This window comes from Epinephelus fuscoguttatus, linkage group LG20 (genome assembly GCF_011397635.1).
Source record: "Epinephelus fuscoguttatus linkage group LG20, E.fuscoguttatus.final_Chr_v1".
Classification (NCBI taxonomy): Eukaryota; Metazoa; Chordata; class Actinopteri; order Perciformes; family Serranidae; genus Epinephelus; species Epinephelus fuscoguttatus.
Window position 1 is genome coordinate 1,524,555 of NC_064771.1, and position 15,891 is coordinate 1,540,445.

General features: G+C 40.8%; 2 protein-coding genes across 8 annotated transcripts in view; both read right to left on the bottom strand.

Annotated features, from left to right (window-relative positions):
• The window catches only part of fasn (fatty acid synthase), a 96,386-nt gene extending 85,972 nt beyond the window's left edge, over window positions 1-10,414 (bottom strand). The window contains exons 1-2 of the mRNA XM_049563855.1: window positions 10,121-10,414; window positions 928-1,063 (exon numbers count right to left, since the gene is read on the bottom strand). Of these exons, the coding sequence (XP_049419812.1) occupies window positions 928-1,054 (127 nt within the window). The 5' untranslated portion in view covers window positions 1,055-1,063; window positions 10,121-10,414. The remainder of the gene's footprint in view (window positions 1-927; window positions 1,064-10,120) is intronic.
• Window positions 10,415-12,974: 2,560 nt separating this feature from the next.
• Window positions 12,975-15,891, bottom strand: part of ccdc57 (coiled-coil domain containing 57) — a 148,179-nt gene continuing 145,262 nt past the window's right edge. For 2 of the 7 annotated variants that reach the window (XM_049563881.1, XM_049563882.1), the window contains exon 17: window positions 12,975-13,697. In XM_049563881.1, the coding sequence (XP_049419838.1) occupies window positions 13,480-13,697 (218 nt within the window). In that variant the 3' untranslated portion in view covers window positions 12,975-13,479. Of the gene's footprint in view, window positions 13,698-14,999; window positions 15,180-15,891 lie in introns of all 7 variants that reach the window. The other 5 variants (XM_049563886.1, XM_049563880.1, XR_007448177.1 and 2 more) reach the window with 4 other exon arrangements.

Sequence of the window (15,891 nt, forward strand, 5' to 3'; positions counted from 1 at the left end):
CTTGGACCATTCCTTAGCCGTTTTTGTGGTGTGGTAAGGTGTATTGTCCTCTTGGGGGGGCCACTGTTACTGTGGAGTGCCGTTGCCCGGGGCGGGCGGGGGTTACCTGGTCTGCACTGGTGTTTAGTCGGGTGGAGCATTTCAGGTGGCATCCATGTGAATGTCAAGAGCCCAAGGTTTCCCAACAGAACATTGCATTGTAACAAGATGATCAATGTTGCTCACATCACCTGTCAGTGGTTTTAATGTTTTGGCTGATCAGTGATCAGTGTATATAAATATGACAGCAGCAATAGGTGAAGTTTTCCGCGGCAACAAGTAAAACGGTCTCGAGGGATGTTTATCAGCTGCTTGCAGTCTCTGGCCTCACGTACTTTACGTGATGACAGTAAATACATCACACTGCGTACAACTGAAGTCCACAAGGGCTCAGTCTGCAAATCCAGAGGTTGGACATTTGGATTCAGCCTCCAACTTGACCACAGCTTGTTGTCACCACCTCCTTCTGCAGCCGCCTGATCTCGTCCACTTTCCAGGCGAGGCACAGTTCATCTTGAATGAGCTTACTGATGAGTGTAGATGACGCTATCCTGGCAGTTAACTAATTGCTCACTCCCGGACTTTCCCTCTCACACACACATTGGCCTACACTGGCGGACTCACTCCCTCGTTATACAACACCAAAAAAAAAAAAAAAAAAACCCTCATGCAAATTTGTGGGTCCCACACAAGCAAGTAGTTGTGACTCCTAAAATGGTCACAAATGAGACCATTTGGTCGCAGTCTGGAGCCCTGCTGACGGACATAACAATCACCATTAACTTACCAATCAATCAATCAATCAATCAAATCTGCCAGTCTTTGTTTCATGGCACACAGAAATGCATTCTGACCACAAACAATCAATCAGATTTATGAGGGTTTTACCTGGTGTCCACCGTCGGTCATCCTCTGTCACCATGTCCACACCATTAATGAGGTTTTCCCAGAATTCCTCCAGATTGTTGGACTCGGGCAAACGGCCCGATATTCCTGCTATAACTATGTCATCCATGCTGAATTACTGTGAAGAGAGAGAGAGAGAGAGAGAGAGAGAGAGAGAGAGAGATGCATCAACAAGAAGAGCAGTATGTGTAACACATTTTACACATACTGTGATGAACGTCATCAATACAACATCAGCTGATCCAAGTCCTGAACTCAATTAGGCCTTCGTTAAACCTCTGCAGCTAGGGCTGTAACAATAACCACATCACTGCAGGACTGCAGTTACTTGACACTACCGCAGCAATGCCATTATAATAAATGAATTGAAAAAGGCGCAACTTTGGCCCCTCTGTCTTCTGTCAGTCACCAGTCGCCCTCAGCACTATCTGATTAGTTCCATGTCACGAGTTATAGCCAAAACTGCCACAGACAGCAAAGACAAAGACTGGAGCTTCTCCGGTAAGTGAGCTGAACTGTGTGTCCAACATAATACAGCATATATTACTGAGGTTATTATGAACATGACCATATCTTTACTGAAGTTGCAAAAAAGACCCTAAGTTTCTTCTGGTAACATTCTGCTGTTAGTAGTAGTAGTGAGTGATAGCAGTTAGTGGATGTAACTGTGGCGGTAATTCAATCGTATTAATAACCGAAACATATTGGAGAATTGAAGCATGAATGTAATGTGTGTTGGCGTGGACTGGCAGGTTTGGGAATGAGGAGTCACTCTGAGAATGCATGAAAGCTCTCACAGCAGACAATGTAGTCTGCTGATAGACTATTGTGTATACATGAGTGAGCATATCCATACTGTATTTTGTGTGTGTGTGTGTGTGTGTGTGTGTGTACGTGTATGTGTGTCTTGGTCTTTGTTCCTTGTTTCTAGGTCAGGCCTGTTAATGTCAGCGGGGCCTGACCAATCAAACAACAGGCTAGCTGCCTGGTAACAGAACGCAATCTACATTAAAGAATGTCACCACCTCAATGTAGAGCAGTCATCCTGCAATAACTCCCGACAGGGGAATAGAACCCTGACGCGCACCGGCTCATTATACATTATCCCGCTTATTACACGGCTAATTATCAGTTGAATAGACAGAATATTGATTAATTATACAATTTTATTGAGTTATAAATTAAATCGGGAGGAGAGAAAAAACAAACTGCCGGCAACGGCTGAATATGCGCTACAATAGCTACAAGAGAAAATGAAAAGAAAATAGCCTAACAATGCACATAGGCTATAAAGTGGACTTAAAGTTAAGATCTTTTTTTATTCTGGTAAAGGCTAATGTTTAACTTTCTAAGATTATGAATCAACATTTATTACTTACAACCATAGCTAGCTTATACATTTCCATTTTTCACAACACAATAATCATTTCTCCTGTCACTGACCATTAAAAGATTAGGCTATATGTCTTCAACAAAAAGTCAGTGACAACTTAGGCTATTTCTATTTATAATGTATATTAAATTGGACACTGCCATTGAAAGTGACATTAGACATTGTAAATGGGACGGCTGGGATGTTAAAATTATAGTCGCTGTTGTCATCTGGCTGTGGCTCCGGAGGTGACACACCTGTAAACAAAATGTTTATCGTTAGACTACAAGTCGTAAGAAGCTAATATTAGGCTACTATGACTTTATCAAAGCAATCCACTAGACCTACTGTTTCCTGAGGACAGGATCCTGCTCCAATTTGCGTGATCCGAGGTGGACGGAGCCCAGTAGCTCTTGAGGCTGCTTTCACATCTGTGCTCAGTTACAGACATGATCTGACGACTCTCAAGGCAGCCTGGGAGAGAAGCTGGACAGCGGTGCTTCTCAGGCTGTGATTGGTGTATCGTTGAGAAAGTCCGGCTGCCTTGCTTATCTGAGGTAACATCTGTCCGAGGAAATTGTGTCCCATGGGTTCACGAGAAAACCACACTGGTTGCTTGTTGAGTAGCTGCTGGTCTTTTTTTAATGGGTGAAGGTAAAAAGCGTTTGCGTCAGGAGGGCAAAGGGAGAGATATTTCTTAAAACTGGAGACGGCGCAGTTTGGGTTGTCGGGCTCAGCAAAGATGAAACCTCTGTAATTTTCTTTACAGGGATCTTTTGCATCTTTATGATTCTTGGTCTCAGCGTTGTGAGCGAGGGTTATATACTCAAGACCGTTCTCATCCTTTTTCAAAACAAAAGAGTCTCTTTTCAAGTCTCTGTTGCCCTCTCTCCCTCGTCTTGCCAAATGCAGCTGCACATCAAACCACACTTTTCGGACCAACCCGACAGCTGTGTGCGGAGACAGCACCTCTGAGCACCTGAGCAGCTGCATATCTGTAGCTGAGATCGGGGGATGGTGGTGACTCATGTCCTTCCCGTTTTTGCGGAGTTTTTTTATTACTGATTTAAATACCCCATTGCTAGATTTGAAGGCAGCACTGTTCATGATGTCAAACTTTGAGAAGTGCTGACAAATAGCACCCCTGAGTGAGATATAACTGGCAACGGAGTAGGTTTGACCGTTAGAGTTTTGCACCGATGGATAAAAGGATCGCAGCACTTGGTTTAGCTCTTCTGACCCATAACTGTCTAAATCTGTTGTCATTTTCTTCTCATTCAGCCAGTCATTAAACACCTTCAAGCCCCATAAAGTGCTCCGTTTGGTGTTTAGTTCATGTCTTTCTTCTTCGATGCGATCAACCTCCCTGTCATCCACAATCTTGTGTCTCCTCTCTTTCCCGTGCGCCTCTGAGCATCCCTCTTCTCCGGCATTCTTCTCATCTTCAGCCAGTAACCATGTCTCAAGATTTTCATGCTCACCAAATATATTAAAAGTTATATCATGAAAATAGTCCATCTTTGTATTTTGTAAATTATTATTTTGTAAGCGGTAACGGCTACTTTAGCCCGATAAAAAAAAGTAACTGTTGTCAGGGCAGCGTCCCTATAGCAACGCCGGGCTACATAGCAACTGTGTGTAATGACAGTTGCTACTAGCAGCGGTCATTACACACACATTATATATATATATATATATATATATATATATATGTATATATACACACACACACACACACACATGTAAGGGATAATGTAGAGCGAGCCGGTCACTATAGAGAAATAAACCCCTCCGCTTCGCGTCGGGGTCCTGCATCACCGGGGTTTATTTCTCTATAGTGACCGGCTCGCTCTACATTATCCCGCTTATTACACCGCTACTCACTAAAGAAATCAAAAGTTTGACATCAAATGCTTATCTAAATATGATTTTATTGATTTACAAAAGTTTTCATTGCATCCGCTTGAAAAAATAGTCCGTTCCTTTCTACGGTTGAAACAGTAACGGAAAGCAACGGTAACTCTGAAGCGAAGATTAGCTTATTTGTAATTCACATTAAACTGAACGTTTCCATTGATTGTGACGTGGGACAAGGTGAATGGGGCGTCCTTGGGAATATTGATGCTGACGTCTCTGTCCTCATTCATGTCCATATTTCCTCCCTGCTGTGGCCCTGCAGCTGACATACCTAGAAACAGTTTTTCACCGTTACAACTGCTCTCAATATTATCTCATCACTAACGCTTTAAGAGAGGCACTCACCCGATCTGCTGCTGCTGCCAGAATTAGAGGACAGGATCTTGCTTCACTTTTCCCGATCTGTACTGGTCGGAGCCCAGTAGCTTCTCAGACTGCTCTCACATCTGTGCCCTGTCACAAACATAATCTCCCTACTTGCCAGACCTGCCTGAGAGAGGAGGTGGACAGCTGTGTTCCTCAAGCTGTGATTTGTGTATCTCTTAGAAAGCCCGGCTGCCTGGCTGATTTGGGGTAACATTTGCCCGAGGTAATTGTGCCCCATGGGTTCACGAGAGTACCACACTGCTTGCCTCTTCAGTAGCTGTTGATCCTTTCTTAGTGGATGAAGGTAAAACGCTTCAGCGTCGGGAGGGCACAGGGATAGAGATTTCTTGAAACTGGCAACGGGGCAGTTTGGATTGTCAGGCTCAGCAAAGATGCATCCTCTGTAATTTTCTTTGCATGGATCTTTGGCATCTTTGTGGTTTTTTGTCTCAGCGTTGTGGGCGAGAGAAATATACTCGTTACCATTCTCATCCTCTTTCACAATGAAAGAGTCTCTTGTCAGGTCTCGATTGCCTTCTCTCCCCCGTCTTGCGAGATGCAGCTGTACATTGAACCACACTTTTCGGACCAGTCCGACCGCTGTGTGTGGGGACAACGCCTCTGAGCACCTGAGGAGCCGCAAATCTGTTGCTGAGATGGGAGGGTGATGCTGGCTGACGTCTTTCCCGTTTTTACGGAGGGTTTTAATGACTGATTTAAATACCCCGTTGCTGGACTTGAAAGTAGCACAGTTCATAATATCAAATTTTGAGAAATGTTGAGATATCCCAGCCCTAATTGCAATGTAACTGGCAACTGAGTAGGTCTTGCCGCTGGAGTTTTGAACAGATGCATAAAATGATCGCAGCACCTGGTTGAGGTTTTCTGCGGAATAACTGTCAAAGTTTGTTGACATTTTCTTTTCAATTAGCCAGTCTTTAAACACACTCATGGCCCATGCCGTGTTCCGTTTTGTATTAACTTCAATTTTGACTTCCTAAATTTTGTAAAATTCGGTGTCATCTAATTCCTTGTGTCTTTTCACCTCTCTTTCTTTCTCTTCGCTGGTTTCCTCTCTTCTTCTTTTCTTTACCGGGGACTGGTCAGCCATCAACCATGAATCCAATGTTTCGTTTTCTCCAACTATATTAAAATTGATTTTGGAAAAATATTCCATTTTTGATGGAGCAACAGAAAACAACAGAAAATTAACGATTTCTTGCCGCAGGTATAAACGTCTTTCTGCGGATTGACATGACGTGATTCGCCCGAATCAATCAGAAGCGTCCTTAACAACGGTCTGCTATTCATAGCAACGGTCTGCTATTCAGAAATAACAGACCGTAGAATGTTGTAATTGACCAATCAGGATCGAGCATTTGACAATGCCGTGTAATAAATAAATATATATATATATATATATATATATATATATATATATATACATACATACACACATACATACATACATATACATATATATATATATATATATATATATATATATCCATATATATATATAGTTTATATATATATATATCATACTGATATATATATATATATATATATACATACACACACACACACACATATATATATATATATACATACATATACATATGTGTGTGTGTATGTATATATATATATATATATATATACACATACATATACATACATATAAAGTACAAAACTTATATATATATATATATATATATATATATATGAAATACATATGAAAGTTTTGTACTCACCCAGGCTTAGTGGACTGAACCGAGGCATAAAACTCGCGTAAAATGTCATTAAGCATGACTGCTGAGTGTGTATTCAAATCTGTCTTCTTTTGTTTTTGGCAGAGAAAGTCCGTAGGTATTCTTTTTCTTCAGCGGCATCCGTTAAAATCAGCCACTTCTGTTTGTTTTTTCCCTCGGAAGTTGTTTGACAGCTGCAGTGTTGCAGGGCAGCATCCCTAGCAACGCTGGGCTACATAGCAACTGTGTGTAATGACCGTTGCTACTAGCAGCGGTCATTACACAGTAATATCAGACTGCAGAATGCCGCTACTGACCAATCAGAATACAGCATTTAATAGAGCCGTGTAATAAATATATATATACACACACATATATATATATATATAGATTTATATAATTTCAATTTGTAATATTAATAATTTATTAATAAGCTTGCTGGCAAAACGGCCTAACATTCGCAGGAAATCTGGCAGTGTAAAAGGGGCTAAAGTTTTCCTTTGCGGAAAAAATTTGCAGTTGGAAAAAAAGGTAATCACATATCACACATATATCGCATTATATTTTATTGCAATACATTTCATATCATAGTAGAATCGTATCATGACCTAAGTATTGTGATAATATCGTATCATGGGTCCTCTGGTGATTCACGCCTCTAAAAATGATCCCAACTGATAAATAGCACAACAGGTAAATTTACGGTTAACTATCCCTTTCAGACACATTTGAAGAACACGGCCCAAGTAGAGACAGGATAGTCACGGTTTGACAGGCTGACCTGGTTCTTCCTGTGGCTCAGTAGCTGAAGGGATTTTGACTCTAGAATACACTGGCCTGGGATTAGACCTAATATAGCACCCTCAGTACAATATCTAGCCTTACCTGACCCATATTACACATTAACACTCTGTACATGACCAAAGCCAGTAAGAGACTATCTGCTAACAGCAGGCTGGGCTGGTCAACACACACACTGCACAGTTACTCAGTACTCTATGAACTGGGTCTGCCCCACTGCTGCCTCATGCTGTACTGGACATAATTCCAAACGATATTCAACAAGGATGACTGTTTGCATGTTCTCTTAAGTCATCCCTTACAGCATTCTGAACAGCATTGCTATTCTGGATAATATACTGCTTAGCTCATCCAGCAGCACCACACAAGACCTGACATGATCCTTTTCCTCTACATGAAGAGGACAAACTTGTTCCTGGTTTGTAGAGAGGCCTTGTTCTGTCTGACATGAGAGGACACAGGTGCACTGCATGACACAATTGAGCAGCTAAAATCCAGTCATGCTCTGTGACGTATAAAAATGATTCATCATCAGATCTCAACCCAGTTGAACACATATGGGAGATTTTTGACTGATGTCATACAGCACTCTCCACCATAATCATCAAAGCACAAGCTGAGGGGTTATCTCCAGTAGAGCTCCACAGATCTGGAGGATCAATGCCAAGGTGTAGTGAAGCTGTTGTGGCCTAATAGCTAACTTAAGACACTTTATGTCGGTTTTCCTTTAATTTGTCTTGCATCAGTAACTTACTTTGTTAGTTCTGATGCTTTGCTGTTTAATTTGTGATCAACACTTTCTAATCAGTTTATATGACATCTGAGCCTCACAGACAAGCCAAGTTGATCATGTGGTTGGAAAGGAAGATGATTGCCTGTCAGTGTCCTTTCATCATCAGCCCTCTCCACCACACACTCAGCAAATTCCTCAACCATATGTAAAAGTCAGCAAACTACACTGAATTTATTCTTGCTTTTATGTACCCATTTTCTTTAACTTAAGTTGAACTTAACCATGTTGTAGTCACCAGTCAGTCACTACACAAGACGGAATATTAGATACTTATTCATCTCAATACAATACCCTTCATATGGCCCTACAGTAACTCACAGCAAGTAACAGCCCCCTTCAAATCAGAAGAAGGAAACAATGAGTTCACAATCAGGGCATGAAGAATGAATCTGCCATTCCCTCTCATTTCAATTTGTGCATCAAAGATTTAGGATGGCTGGTGGCCTCACTGACCTGCAAGTCATCACACTGGCAAAAGGCCTTCCTGTAAGGATAGTAAGGGACCGTTTGTTACTTATGAGGGAGGAGGGGGTGATGCAAAAAATGTGGTGGCATGTCAAATAATTTTTAAGCACTGGAGAATTACTTGTGTTTTTTATCTTGGCTTAGGGAAGGGGCATACACATTTAAATGGTTGCATTTTGTATTTGTTTTACCGCAGATTTTTATAGAAAACATGCCTTCCAAATCGTCCGCAGGTTATTCTGAAAGGCATACACCATATATCATAGTCAGAAACTGTTAAAATAGACATTATCTTTGAATTTTCAAACTTCCGAAGGTCTATAGACATATAATGTACGACAAACTCTTTAGTCAGAGCAAAAAAAAAAAATCCAAATCTGAGTTAAAATAGTTATATTTCATCAAAATCACTTTATTCTACATCTCATTCAAAATTTGGCCAAAAATAAACAACTTGCACAAACAAACCAGCATGCATGACAAGGGTTGCAACAGTATGAGATTTTCACAATATGATAACCATCTCAGAAAATATCACACTATCACGGTATTACAGAACTATTGTTTTTATCCGTTACAATGACCCTTAAAGAAATGAAAAATGGCTTCTTTTTTTTTTAGCAAACCCTTTACTACTATATTTTAAAGTTGAAACATTTTTTATTAATGTAAGTATGTCTAAAGAGTCTCCCTTTTATAAGTAACTTAAGATTTGCTGTTCAGTTTCACTTTTTTGCAATACCTTAGAAGAGCAATGTAAACAGTATGATGTGTTTATGGTATAAAAAGAGTAATGTAAACAGTATGATAACCATCATACTGTTTACGTTGCTCTTTTTATACCACAGTACACCTTGAAACAGGTATATCACTGCAACGTTACTCCAGGATTTCATCTTTAGCTGCAAACTTTTAACCCTCAATCATCAAAGGGTATTATAAAAAAAAAAATCTATAGCAAATTTATGGTGTAGAAAGGGTCACACATTTTACGCCTCAAAAAGGCTCAAGGAAAAATATTTGTAGCTTCTAGGAGAGTCAAAATAAATAATAATAAAACATAATTACAAAAGGAAATCACATCCCATTCACCCCCTCCTCTGATAAGTAAAAAACGGTCCCTAATCATGGCTAATCATCAGTACAGTGCAGCCTACCAGTGCAGCATCTGACATCCACATCCTCAGTATTTTAATTACAGTACAATATTACAGAAGTGCGTTGAAGCAAAAATCTTCGGGTTATTAGTGTGTGTGTGTGTGTGTGTGTGTGTGTGTGTGTGTGTGGCAATTTATAGCGCTCTTCATTATCAAACACAACGCCTAACATTTTGAGAATATGTAACATCAGAGCTGCTGTAAAATAATTTTGATAACCAACATCTTTATCTCCATCCAGAGGCCACAGACAAACAATGGCAACCATTCTTACAAGTTACACCTCATGGAAGCTGCTGCCGATACGGGATGTAGCTAATGTAGTGCCGAATACAAGCGTAATTTAAGAAAAAAATGTTATATCATACTGTCAGTTCAGTTACTATTTACTTTTGGATATAACGCCGTCACAACCCAGTGTTATTAACAGCAATGACATGTAAAACAGGCAGATTTTTAGTGTTACCTATTGCTGATCTTCCGCACAAAAAATAAAGTCACACAAACTAGTGGTGACGACAACAGCTGCTAATAATTGTTAGCGAAAGAAGATTACCTGTGTCGTCCAGGTGCTGTTCCTCTGACTGTGGGGAGGAATGCCTGCCTCTGAGCTTTCACTCTCGATACGGATAACGTTAGCCTCCGTGTATCTTTGATGAATTTAAATGTCTCACATTGTGCCTAGCCACGCCACATGGCCTGACAGCTTGGCTTGGCCGTGCAGTCCAATGAGAGAAGAGGCAGGGCTCTCGGATCCAGCCAGTGATGGAGTAATTCGTTGAACACCCGGTAGTCACACAGAGAGAGAGAGACAAATAATGAGTCAGGGTTACTGGAGTTCAAGCTGATTCTCATCTCGGCCCCCACAGTCTGCCCCACCGCCCCGCCCCACAGGACGAGTTTTTTTTCTTAGGGTGGCGACGGCACGGCCCGCCCTACTCTCCCTCTGATTGGCCAGTACTTGTTTAGTTCGTTGGTTGGATTGGTTAATTTAGGCATCAGGGGTTAAGAATGCCAAAATACGCCAATCAAAAGCCGTTTAAGGCAAAGACGGTGGGCTCCCAGTTAAACAAAATCTACCTGCAAGCCACAGCTGCATCAGACGACAGATGACGTGAAAAGTAGCTGGAAGATGAAGCCGAAGTGTGGCGGTCGCCACATGTGACAACATTTAAATCAAATCAAAATGTAACTGTGCAGCTCTCAGGGGCTATTCCTTTGCATAATGTGTCTATTCTAAAACTTTAAAGGTGGATTCTTTTGGAAAGCATCCGACTTGTAAGTCTCGGGTGTCATGATGGTATCGAGAAACATTGCACGGAAGCAATGATCAGGTAGAAACTTCATACTTTCCGTCTTGCGATGTGGGCGTCAATCTAGCAAGAGCCACCACCGCGTCCATGAAGCTGTATGGGCAAGGCGTTGCGCTGGGCCAACTGCTCACATCAGCATGCTAATGTTAATAATGATAAGTAACTGTTCTTTATTGAGGGTGTGACTGTTTTTTGTCTTATTTTGCTTTGTTTTGTTTGGGCGCCTTTTTTACCCTCCAAGAAGCCACAAATATTTTCCTAAAGCCTCTCAGAGTGACTTAGAGTTATAGGATTTTTTAAACTTACCCTTTGATGTTCGAAAAGTTAAAAGATTAGAGTTGAAGATGAAATCCTGGAGTTGAAAGAAGCCTCAGTTTTTAATCCGTCTTGCATGCTGGTTAGTTCGTGCAAGTGGTTTATTTTTGGCCAAATTTTAAATGCCATAAAGTGATTTTGATGAAATATCACTGCACATGATGTGTCCATGGACTGTCCAGTGTATTCCAATCATGTTAAATGATTGGAATACACTGTTGGGAAAAATGAATAAGCTTTCTGTACAAAATTTGGTGCCATCCCTCCAAATGTTGACAAGATATTCAATGTTGTACTTAAGTAAAGTACTGTAACTTATTACATTTGATTAATTTTTGATGACTTTTCTAACAGATGTTTTAACTGGGCAGTAAAGCTGAAAAATGCTGGAAATACACTCTGCCAAAAGAAGCTGTTACACCAAATTCTGTGACCCATCAGAATCAGTGACCCAGCCCCTTTAGCCTGGCCCTAACCAAACAACAACTTAAAAAAGTGAGCATTTTTTTTAATGGAGTCTGGTACACGGTCAGAGCCTGTGGTTTTACCATGCATTCCAGCACAGCAAAAAGATGCAAAGGAACAGAGGGAATATTAAATTCTTCATACAAGCTTTTACCAAAAGGGGTATATTCAGATATTACGTCTTTGTAATCACCAACATTTTGAGTAACTGTAATTTATTTCATAGTTTCTCAGTAACTGTAACAGATTAATTTCTTTTGTAATGTAATTAAGTAACTCCTTTACATGTAACTAGTTTCTCCTCAACACTGAGCAAAACCACTGTCAAACCACCACCAGTCAAATGGACTATCATCATTCAATATATTGTCAGAAAATGCCCCCTCCTTACCTGTTAAGCAATCTGATGTCTCAGAAATCTGATTTCTCTTTATGGTGACTCTCTCCTCATACAGAAATAATGCTGCCACTCACAATCCACTCTTCAGTGATTCTGCACATGGGCTGTGAAGTATTTATATTAAACGTACCATGAAACAAAGTTCTATGAAACAACATGGGCTATAAATTCATTTGTATTAAACGATACATTTCCATAAAGCAAAGTATTTCTATAGTATTTTAAATTCAAATTCAAATTTAATACATTAATACATTATTTCATACATTATTAACAAATTTAATTTGTACACCAATGTGTTTGTCAGTCTATAAATAACATAGGGCTGCTTCTGTGGACCCGTCTGTCTGTTTCAGTATTGATCACAGGGTCAGTGTGCTCTGTTAAAGCTTATCTGGATACTACAGTAGGTCAGTAGGGAAGAAAAACTTCCCTGAGAACATCATGCTATCTGAAATTATGAACTCCAGTAACCCCAAGAAGTCACACGAGCTCTCCAGGTTACGTCATCATTTGGGACCCGCCTTTTAATCACCCTATCTCCGAACAGCACCCTCCCCTCTCTTGTGATTGGATGAAGCCTCATACCCTGCTTTGTGATTGGCTGACTGACATGTCATTCAGAATACTGTGGTGTGCCAGTTGCTTGTGCCGATGATGGTCTTTATGTCCACGTTAAGACATGTTCATGTATAATGTCATGTAATGTTCATGTATGAAGTTATGAAATGTTCATGTATGAACATGACAAAGATTCACAGCCTGCTTTGTGAGGCTGAGAAGAAAAGGCAGAGAAATGTTTCAGTTTATTCATATCTGTGATGTAGGCCCAAAGTGTTCAATATAATATATGATATGATATGATATATGATATAATTGCTGATTGATGTGAACATAAAGCACATCTTTATTGTGTGTTCTGCATCATCAGTTACACTGGTTGCTTCAAAAATATTTTTATTAAAGTAAGAACATATTTATAACAGAGCAGAAGTCATTACCCAAACATTACAAAATAAAATGGTATCTAATCATGCTGTTTAGCAAATAATTATCTGTTGCTGTTAAGCAACCCATGAAAAAAAAGGCGAGTTTACTACAATGTAATAATACATTCATATTCCAAAATGTAATGCAGATTACTGAGTTTGGGTGTTATGGAAAAACTGAATTGAACTGAATTTCCCCTCAGGGGGATTAATAAAGTATATAAAAAGAAAGAAGGTCCAATTAAAAACCTTCCTTTGGTTAGACGCTCTCTTTCACACTCCATGCCGCTGTAATGAAGGCTTGCTGTTATGAATTTTTGACGGCAATAATCCTAATGACAGCACTATGACATAAGGGTTATTTGACTTGACTTGACAAAGGCTGATCAGGACTCACATAAGCAGTGTACTGACAGATTGTATTATAAGTATGTCAGACTTTAACACTGTAGTTTCTGATCTTGCAGCTCCTGCCTGTGGATCCAGGTCTGCTGGTCCTGGCAGTGTTTGATGGTGTTTCAGAGGGGTTCCTCTTCTGCTGGACCTCCGTTGGGAACTGGCTATGGATGGGAGCTTTTATACCATGCACTGTCATTTGGACTTCAGCACCACCGGACTCAGCCATCTCCCTCCTGCTCAGCTCAGCCTCGCCTTTAGATGCAGAGAAGAGAGATGCAATTTATAATGGATGTTACAGATTAAAACATTTTCCTTTGCTGGCATATTAAACAAAGTTTAAGTTCCAATTTGTAGGTGTCTGAGTGGGGATTTTTGGGGGAACTATGTCCATCCATCCATCCATCCATCTTTTTTTATCCCCTTATCTGGGGCCAGGTTGCAGGGGCAGCAGGCTGAGCAAAGCCTCAAGTCGTTCCTCTTCCCAGCACTTCCCAGAACACCTCTAAGGAGAGGTGCCCAGGAGACATCCTGATCAGATGCCTAAACCACCTAAACTGGCTCTTTTTGATGTAATTGAATTTCTTTGCTCGGGATAGTAACTCCCACCCAACTCAGAAGGGGCAATCCACCATTTTTCAGCAGAGAACCATGGCCTTAGACATGGAGGCCATGGTTCTCTGCTGAACCATGGCCTTAGACATGGAGGTGCTGACTCTCAACCCGACTGCTTCACACTCAGCTGCAAACTGCCCCTGTATGTGCCTAAGGTCATGGTGTGATGAAGCAAATAAAACTATTTTATCTGCCATGAGCAGCGATGCAATTCTGAGGTCCCCAAATCGGATCTCTTCCTCCCTCCGGCTGCGCCTTCAGATCCTGTCCATGAATGTCACAAACAGAATCCGTAACAAAGGACAACCCTGGAGGAGGCCAACGTCCACTGAAAACATGTTTGACTTAACGCTGAGTATACGGACATAACTCTTACTTTGGATGTACAGGGACCAGATGGCTCATATCAATGACCCTGGTACCCTGTATTCCCACAGTACAGCACATAAGACTCCCTGGGGGATGCGGTTGTAAGCTATCTCCAAGTTCACAAAACTTATGTAGACTGGTTGGGAAAACTCCTACAACCCCTCCAGCAGCCCTGCAAGAGTAACGAGCTGGTCCACTGTTCCATGGCCAGGAATAGTTACTGTTGTAACAAATGGAACAATGAGATTAAACAAAGGTGAAAATTTGCCCAGATGCATCTAAGCCAACATAATTTTCTTTGTTAGTAGATTTCAATGAAAGTTGGAGGGAAATTAGGGCACAGGCCATGAACAAGTCATTCATTTTCATGCAGATGTGAATGCAGGGGAGAACCAAAGACTGATTTTAAATACTTTTCTCATTAATTGCTGCACTTGAATAAAAAGTCCAGCACATAAACCCATTGTTGCCTATCCCTTTTGTATTTTGATGCAAATAAAGATACAGCATATAAATGGTAAATGTCTACATTTGTATCCAAAGCATTTTACAAGGATTTTGCTGCTCACTCACCCATTCACACACCAATGGCTACCACACAAGGTGCTGGCCAGACCATCAAGCGCTATCTGAGGTTCAGTATATTGCCAAGGAACACTTCAACATGTGGACAGAAGGAGGTGGAGATCGAACCACCGACACTGTGATGAGTGGACAACCCACTCCTCCTCTTGAACCATAGCCGTCCCTCATCTAGAAACAGATTTAACATTCCTCTTGCTCAGTTTGCACATTGCATCAGTACAGTATCTCCTTGTACATAATGAAATGAGAGGAACATAATCTAATCTTTACTCATACAACTGTTTAACATCTGTAATAAACTCTTTGACCCAGTCAGTGCAGCTATCATAAGTGTACTGAAACCTTGTGCCAGGTTTGTCTGGTTTCTCAATAAGTAGATGGTATGATACTGATCACTGCGTCTGAGCCTGATCTGGCAGCTGCTCTGATTGAGAAACTGTTCCCTGGAGAGCTGATAAAGACTACAGCCACAAATTGGGTAACATCCCTCCCTCCATCTGTCCTTCACTGATCCAACCACTGCAACAGTGTTCATACTGGACAGAGAGGTTGGGTATTCTGATTAAGTGATATTCTGTGGACGTACTGTCCTTAACACAGAAGACTATGCCAAGTCATTCGATGAATTACAGACTGCTGACACACTTATTAAATCCCTGTTCACACAAATATTCATTTATGATTCTGTATATCCAGCCTGAGACATTTGAAATAAGCAGCTGTTTAAAGGTCAACCACCTGTAGGGGATTCCAAACATCCAAACATACATGGAGCAGAAAAAGGCTGAATCCAAGGCTGAGACCTCAGAGATTCTGGTGATACATGCCATGACATGCTACCATCCAAAAATAAAGCCTGAGAGGTCTCATGGCTGCAAGG